The sequence below is a fragment of the Setaria italica genome, chromosome VII, assembly GCF_000263155.2.
Source record: "Setaria italica strain Yugu1 chromosome VII, Setaria_italica_v2.0, whole genome shotgun sequence".
NCBI lineage: Eukaryota > Viridiplantae > Streptophyta > Magnoliopsida > Poales > Poaceae > Setaria > Setaria italica.
This window is the reverse complement of record NC_028456.1, coordinates 6,728,388-6,737,490: the sequence shown is the minus strand read 5'-3', so window position 1 is coordinate 6,737,490 and position 9,103 is coordinate 6,728,388. Positions and strand designations below refer to the sequence as shown.

The window sequence follows — 9,103 nt, the reverse complement described above, 5'->3', positions numbered from 1 at the left end:
CATGAGCTGGGGATCAAGGTTGATGCTTCGTTCCCTATGTGTTTCATGCATGCAACTGTATGAGGCCCATAGGAATAACGAACATGCGACACTAGAACAACTTGACCATAATATTTGCACACAGACGAACCAGGAGTATGAAAGACAATGTTGGGACGCAGATCAATCTTAAGGTGATGCTTTTCTCTCTGATTTGCCCATTTTAAATTTCTTTCTTCAGGTGATAACTGTCCATATTTCCTCTCTTTTTTTAGCCTATCCTTCTCCTTCTGATGATCCTCACGTGACATGATGCCTGAAGCGCCTGATAATAAATATGAAATATTTCACTATAATCCAGTACAAACCAAGGCATCGATATTGACTGTCGTGTTTACCTGTTCCTGATAATGATATTTCCAAAAAAGTCGATTCATCACACCCACGATCTACGGTTGCACTTCTCTCGTATGCATAAGTATCATTCCGATGGAGCCACTCGTCTTGATCATCCTCGTCACCATCGTTACTGTAGGGTTGAGATGGCGGACTAGAGGGGGGGTGAATAGTCCTTTCTAAAAAAAATCGTACCGGCTAACCGAAACAAATGCAGAATTAAACTTATCGGTCTAGCCAAGACTACACCCCTCTACCTATGACTTCAAACACCTAAACAATTAATAGATTATGCTACTAAGGTGCCGGGCTAGGAAGCTCACCTAAACAAGTCTAGGTTGCAAGGTCACACAAACTTAAGCACCTAGTACTTGAAGCACACGAGGGAGCTCCTACACAAACTAGTGAAGCAAAGCGCACAAAGCCTAAGCTCACTAGCAATGCTCAATAGCAAGGCTACACAAGACAAACTAGAGAGTTCTATTACTTAGCTATACAAACTAAGCAATGTAACTAGCAAGACTACACAAGCCAACTAGTTACTCAAGGGATCTACTTTTATGCTACACAAGCAAAAAGGTAATAAGCAAACTACACAAGCTAGCTAATTACAAGAGCAACAACACAAGATATATAAATATGAACAACAAGTAATGAGCTTGTGTAAGTAAAGAGCAAACCACCGAGAAGATGATGACATGGTTGACACGGTGATTTTCTCCCGAGGTTCACTTGGTTGCCACCAAGCTAGTCCCTGTTGTATCGGCTCACTCACTTGGAGGTTCACGTGCTAATTGGCATCACCCGCCTAGCCCACACTTGGGCACCACACAACCAACACAAGATGAGGGCACTCAACGACACGCTCTACTAGAGCTGCTCTTCACCACTCCGATGAGGTGAGCACAAAACCTTGCACAAGAATAGCCGGAGCAACTTCACAATCTCCTTGAAGTGCTCAACGGCTCCACAAGCTCCAAGCTGTCTAGGAGGTGGCAACCTCCAAGAGTAACAAGCACCACCAGCTTGCAACATAAACACCTAGTGCCACTCAATGCTATCTCTCAAAGCAACACACTAGAATCCCACTCACTTGCAATCGATTCACTCTTGCAAGCACAAGTGAGTTAGAGGGCTCCCAAGTCAAGCACAACCAAGGGAAACACATCCCCAAGGTGCTCAACCATCTCCAAGGGTCGGACACCCCTCTATATATAGACGGAGGGGACAAACTAGCCGTTTTTTCCTTTTTCCCGAGCTATAACGGCTCTCCCGGACCGTCCGGGGTCCAAGGGCGGACCGATCGCCATTCTACAAAACTAGCCATTAGGTTCAAACACGTGCAAACTGGAGACTGACAGACCGTCCGCCATATAAGGGCCGGACCGTCCGCCCTACACAGACCATCTGCGGAAAACACTTTTTGGCTCGTTTTTTGAACTGCGGACTGTCTGCCACCCCAAGGGTAGACCGTCCGCTTCATAAAAGCAGCCTCTACCTCCGAAAAACACGTCTCTATCTAGTTTATCGAACCGTCCGCCACCCCAGGGTCGGACCGTCCGCAGGTTTATTTTCAGCACAACAGAGGCTCGGTAAAACGGCTATAACTTTTAGCTCCGATATCCAAAATAGGTGATCTTGGACTCTATGGAAAGCTCATTCAGAGGGCTACACATCCTAACTGAATGCATGACTCCAAATTCATTGGATCAAAGCAGAAATGCAATCCAAGATCCACCACAAGCCATAACCATCAACCATTTCTTCAACCCCTTTGCAAATGTGCCAACTCCACAAGTGTACCACCTTATGTGCGAGAGAGTTAGCATTTTCACAAACATTTTTCAAAGGGTTTTCACTTGTTCTCACCACACCACTCGATCCTAGCAACATCGCAATGTTAGATTGCTCAAGTGGCACTAGATGACCGATATGCAAACAAGTTTGCCCCTCTTGATAGTACGGCCATCTATCCTAAACCCGATCATAAACTTCTCTACACACCTATGACCGGTGAAATAAAATGCCCTATAAATATACCTTTGCCTTGCGCATTCCATTTTATCTCCTCAAATGTTGATGCAACACATGCACCAACCATATCACAAATGATACGATCCACTTCATATCATCACGTGACCTTATTGGTTCATCGATCTTGACCTCACTCGCTCTTCACCGTTGCATTGGTCCATCGGGGCCAAGTCTTTCCCCAAGCATCCTGCCACGTGGTCCAGTGCTTCAAGGCCTCCGACTTTCCCTTCACACTTGCAACCGGTCCATCAAGCCAAGTCTTGTCTTGATCTTCTCCACATAGTCACATGACTCAATGTCATGTCTCATATGCAATGAGCTCCTTCATCATATAATTTCCTGTGGACTAATCACCTGTGCATGTCACTTAAACACATATTAGTTCACCTAGGTTGTCACTCAATTACCAAAACCAAACAAGGGCCTCTCAGTTACCTTCAACCAAAATACTTGACATAAAATAGAACAAAGCACACCTAGGTGTTTGCACGAAAAACAGACATCGAAAAAAAATAACCTGAGAACGGTGTTCCAATAGACATTTCGACTACAGATAGACAAACAATTTACAAAGAAGAATGGAATTTACACAACCTGGATAAGGAGTTGGGTTTGCCAATCCAGAAACAGCAGTGATTGAGGGGCTCTGTAAGGAAAGAATTGATTGATTGATCAACGATTGAGCAGCTCTGGAAAGAGTTGCGTTTGGCAATCCGGAAACAGCAGGACAACCTGCAATTACGAAATTCCAAGATTATACGCGATTAAACAAAGTGTACCCAGGTGTTTGCAAGAAAAAAGCACATCGGAAAAAGTAACCTCAGAACGGTGTTCCAGTAGATATTGTGACTACAGATAGACAAACAATTTACAAACAAGAATGGAATACATAAAAAGTCTTGAAAATACAGAACCTGGATCAGGAGTTGGCACACAACCTAGATCAAGAGTTGGGTTTGCCAATCCAGATACAGTAGTGATTGAGGGGCTCTGGAAAGGAAACAATTGGTTGATTGATCAACGATTGCGCAGCTCTGGAAGGAGTTGCGTTTGCCAATCTGGAAACAACAGGACAACCTGCAATTATGAAATTCCAAGATTTAAGCAATTATACGTGATTAAGAAATGTAAACACTATAGATTATACTAGGATTCCATGTTCGTTTTGTCAAACCGGCTTCTGGTGTAATCACTACATATTGCTACAGACTGCCGTGATGAGAACCCTGATGTGGAAGATCTCCACGAGCATTTATAGCTGCTGGCAGTTTCTTAGCTTTTTTAGTGCATAATCTTGCCTCCGCTTTGCATTCATCTCAGCTCTCACCTCAGCTGGCAAGTTTGCATTGCTCTCACGTCATTTTTACCATTTAAGTTCCACCTCAGATATAGCATCACTGCCTGCATCTTAAACGAAACAAACAAGCTCAACCACATAAACATAAAGAGAAATGTAAAACAAGTTTCATCTTAATACCATTATTGTTGGAATCGTCAAATTGCCTCTTACTGCTGCGAGGTGCATGGCGAGATGTGGTGTTCGTAATGTCCTAAAACAAAATTTGATTGCTTATTGTAACAAATCTGCGATGACGACGCGGGTTAGAGAAAATATGTGAAGCATGCGCGGATTAGACAAACTATGTTCCATATACTCACCTACGTCTCACGGCCTGGTAATGTAGACCTGACAACCTTGTGTGTTGCCAACAAGCCGTGCAGCAAAAACAATACATTGATCATGGCTTCCTGAACACGAGGCCATATCAGTATAAATTTATATAGGTACAACGATGATAGAAAAGAAACGCGTGTTGAGGAAACAATTCAAAAAAATTCAAAAAAGAAACGGGAAATTCAAAAATTCGTGATTAGGGGATCCGGAAGGAAACAATTGATTGAAAAATCACACGGTAGCTAGCGGGTAGTTATTAGTTTCCATACACACCACCACGCGGTTGCTGGCGGGTAGAAAAAAAGGCGCAGTGTAAAAAAATAGGTGTGGGCGGGATTTAGAACGGGGGATTACAAAATGAATCTCCCCCGTCCTAATCTTCTGTAGGGGACACTTGAACAGTGAACAATAGGCACTTCATGAGGGGTAATATCAATTATCTCTATTTTTCTTTTGATGTCTCAATTCTTTACTGTATAGATAGAAGATAGACAGCTACTCTCGTTGTGAAGGGAGAATAGTTTTTTTTTTTCTTTTCCTTTGAACCATCCTCATCGTGCAAATTCCAATCGGGCGGCTACGGACTGTTCAACCTGAGCCTCGGTGGGACCCGAGCAAATCTGGTATCTCCCTCAAATCAGATCTCAACTCGAGTCCCAGCCAGCAAAACCAGCACCGGGATCCAAACCAAGAAATCCATCTCCGAGAATCAGCAGCTGCGGCGGCGGAGATGGGCGCGGAGTGCCGGTACGAGGTGGCGCAGGCGGCGTACGTCAAGCTCGCACTGCACGCGCTCAAGCACCCGTCCGCCCCCGTCAACGGCCTCCTCGTGGGCCGCCTCGTCGAGCCCTCCTCCACCCCAGCCGTCGTCTCCGTCGTCGACGCCGTGCCGCTGTCCCACCACCCGCAGCACCTGCCGCTGCTCCCCACGCTTGAGCTCGCGCTCACCCTAGTGGAGGACCACTTTGCAATCCAGGGCGATGGCCTCGCCGTCGTCGGGTACTACCACGCCAACCCGCGCCGCGACGACGCCGACCTCCCGCCCGTCGCCAAACGCGTCGGGGACCACATCTTCCGATACTTTCCCCGATCCGCCGTGCTGCTGGTGAGCACCGTTTCTTTCGCTCTTGCCATCTCTCGATCTGCGCGAATAGGAGGGGGCAGATCTCATCTTTCTTGTGTTGATTGATCAGGTCGATAACAAGAAGCTGGAGGAGGCTGTCCAGGGGAAGTCTCGCGAGCCTGTGGTTCAGGTACTTGTCAAATCTTGCACAATTTTGCCTTGAGACTTTCTAATTGGTACCGAGGTTTAGACTACTTTCTATGTTGATCCAACACGTTGTCTAGCTGAACAATTTTTCCTTTGAAATCGTACCACTTCAAGCTTATGGCTCGTCATAGGAAGGTTCCCAGAAATATTGGTTATCTTCCACTGAGATTTATGTAGAGTAGGAGTTGATTCGAGCAAGGTTTTAAAGGTAAATCTGATATCAGATAGACATATTTGTATTTCATTATAAACTAATATAAGGCTGTCTGTAATTAAACCAGCATTGCAGAACAATTAGTAGTGCTAATGTTAGTAATGGTGGTTTGTTCGTCTTTGCCTTGACCTAGAACTTTTTTGCATCCATGGGTTCATCATACGATGGCTGAACATCTTTCCTCTGAATTGGTATCACGTTCAAGGTTGTGTGGTTAAGACTTGAAGGTTCAAAAAGTTTGGAAACCTTCATTGGAGACTTGTTAGAGTAAGCTTATTTATGCAAGACCGAAAATATCATCATTTGAAAATAAAGGACTATTGCAATTGCAGAACTTTTATTCTTAACCACATCCACATGATATTGAAGATGGAAATAATATAACAGTAAATAAAGTTGTAGGCTTGTATATGCTCACAGGAATTTATGATTCCTTTTCGAAATTGGAATATTGGAGCAATCATAGGTTTTTACTTTAGGTCTCTGATTAAGGTTTGTTAGCATCTGTCTTTTATACATTCTACCAATTCAGGGATTGTGATAGTTTATTTTATTGCATATATCTCACGGTTTTCTGTGGTAGTTATATATATTACTGGTGACATCCCCACCAGAACTTCATTTGCTAGCAGAATTTCTTTTGTGTTGCTTGTTGGCATGCTAGTATTTGTTATTAGCATCTAAAAAATGAATTCACCACAGTGTTATTTTTGGGCTCTATTTGAACAAAAAATGCAACTAATTTTATACCTTGACTAACTTTCTTAGTTATCAACATATGAAGCAGAAAGTGTTTATCCTGATATGCCTACATTAGCAGCAAAGTAGATCAAAGACTTATGTAACGACTATAGGGGTGCCCCTCCATATTAGATGACTTAATATCTATGCAAAAGTGGAGTTGAACCACGGTTGCTAGATCTACTCTACAATGAGCTATCTAGCTAGGGTAGACCCTGCTACTCAATACTCATGTAGTTGTTATCAATTCTAATTTGCAGTATTGCCATGTGAAAATGGCAAGTTCTATTTTTTTTAAAAAATCGCATGTTTTGAGGAACTCTTTGTGGACTAACTTTAGATAAATTTCCGTAAGCAACATGATTTACAGTTTTGATTGAAACTACTTTGATAATGTATGATTTGTGGCCTGATGTTTATTTGTGTTTCATAGTTTACAGTACCAAAAATGGTGGTTCAGACTTCAGATATGGAAGATAATTGGCTTAATATCCTGACCATGCCCTAAATTACTTACAATAATAGCTAAAATGTCAATACTTCTATTGAAATAATATGCTTAGCTTGTTTCAATCTTGCATGGTTCGTGTATGCAGTTGTACACCAGGGATTCATCAAAAAGTTGGCGTCAGGCTGGATCTGATGGGAGCAGTCAGCTGGCTTTAAAAGAACCTTCTAGCAATGTTGTCCTAGCTGATCATGTTACAACAAAGAAATGGGAGAAACTTGCTGATTTCGACGACCACCTTGATGATATTAGCAAGTAAGTCAAATGTTTCCCTAAAGGCACTTGCAGGTTATGCCCAAAAAACATTAAAATGCTAACTTCAGGATCACAAAGCAGTTAATTGGATCATTTTTTGCCACGAGTGGATGTATTGTCCACATACCCTTTAGCCACACTTGTGGCTACAGGAGTCTGTGTTGTCGGTATGAAACTCACCAAATGCTCACCAATTTTTCATCAAACTCGCCAAGTGCATGCCAATCTTGCATCAAACTATCGTTTACATTATTGTTGTGCAATTCATGAAATCAACCTTTCCATTATGGATGCCATGTCAGATTGGCATCATATATGGTGGTGACCATAAGAAACTGGGGAAACAATAGTGGGAAACGAGCATTTGGACATCATGACTTATGTTGTGTTGCAACTTGCAAGAAATAAAAATTAGACATGAATGGCGGTTTACATATCTGGTTAAGAAAACATAAATAAGAAAAACATCATATATCTGATTTTAACACAAGTTTTTTTGTGTAAAAGTTTCTGCCTAGTTTGTGACGTTTTGTACATTACATCTATTATTTGCAGTGATTGGTTGAACCCAGGTCTCCTCGACTGAACTTTTATGATATGATCACTTCTATGCTTTATGGAACTTCTCTAGAAATGCTTGAAGCTGTATGGACTTAGCTCGGATTGCATTTTAATGTAAACAAGTGATTTTGTAACAATTATAGCCGTTCAAAATGCAAAGATCGACATTGCGATGATGTGTGAGCGTAGATTGATTATTTTGTCTTTCTCATTGATCCATGGGGAAGACCTCGAGGGTCGAGACAAGTGCCCGTCGAGGGAGCGATTTACTGCGATGGCTGCTCGTTGCCCATCTTTTTTCTATCCAAAAATATTCCTCACCGGTATTTAAAGCCGTGGGACTGGGAGTGATAACCCTAAGTGAACTGTTGATTGTGATTGCTACTCCTACTTGATCATCTTTGTTGAAAAATCCTTTCTCGACTTGTATCCAAAATTAAAAAAGAAAAGAAAAGGAGGAGATAACTTTCTCATCTTGTTTGAAAAACTAAGAAAAAAAAAAGAAAAAACTTTCTGATCCTTCACGACTTCGGCCTGCATAGCCAAAGCGCTGTCTGTATAAATCGACGCGACCACGCACTAGCTAAGCGCTCTATCACCGGATAGACTTGTTTGCCATGTCCTACCACCGTGGCTACTGGCTAGGTGAAATTGGAGTGGAACGCCGACGAAGCTGAAGCATGGCAGCAGCCTGCGAGTTGGGCTTGGGTCTGATTGCCTTCTTGCTGTGCAGGCTAAAACTGCACCTCCACATAGTTCATGTACTTCATTCTGTACTTCTGAACAACTCAATGGTTGTGCTGTTTTATCAGCACTTCAAGCTGTATCATGGGGTTCTACGAACCTCATACATGTACACTGTTTTTAAAGTTAAATGAAAGTCCCTTATCTCAAAAAAGGGGCAAGTCGCATGTGCTGGAAAAATGCCCATAAAAAGGCCATTTAATATAAAAAGGTCTATTTAATGCAATCCCAAAACAAATAGTGCATAGTATTCAATGGCCCAATATTGCTAGTTTGAATTGGTGCAAACCAACTTGGAGAGCTCCCTCACTTCTGAGAATATGTAAATGAACGAGGGAATAATGCTTGGGTTACACAATACACACGTGCGTGCATATTCACATTTCTTTTCACATAACCAATCGCGTGACTTTGTGACTTTGCATGTACCGAGCAATCAAGTTGATGTAAACCTTTTACCATTTGCATGTAACTTTTGACAATGGTCATTAGAGATGATAAACATGCAGTCAATGCCGTCATCCTGAGTTAATTTATGTAACACCCCGTCCTCCAAAACTGCACTGTCCCTTTTGAGAGGCGGGCACGCGTACACATAGCACGCTGCTTACACTTTCATCCTCGCTTCGTGTAAAAGGGTTAACCCGAAGGTGCTATCGCTGGAGGACAAAGGCTTATAAGTTGGCTTCACCCTTGCTCAACTAGTAAGGTGGTGCTAAACATATG

The 9,103-nt window shown here is 42.6% G+C and overlaps 1 protein-coding gene across 1 annotated transcript; it reads left to right on the top strand.

Moving 5' to 3' along the window:
- The first annotated feature begins 4,727 nt into the window (after positions 1-4,727).
- On the top strand, positions 4,728-7,809 carry LOC101764250 (ER membrane protein complex subunit 8/9 homolog). Its single transcript, XM_004975044.3, has 4 exons — positions 4,728-5,189; positions 5,278-5,337; positions 6,906-7,072; positions 7,628-7,809. Exons 1-4 carry the CDS (start codon positions 4,815-4,817, stop codon positions 7,656-7,658), a joined length of 633 nt encoding a protein of 210 aa, XP_004975101.1. The 5' UTR covers positions 4,728-4,814; the 3' UTR covers positions 7,659-7,809.
- The last annotated feature ends 1,294 nt before the right edge of the window (positions 7,810-9,103 follow it).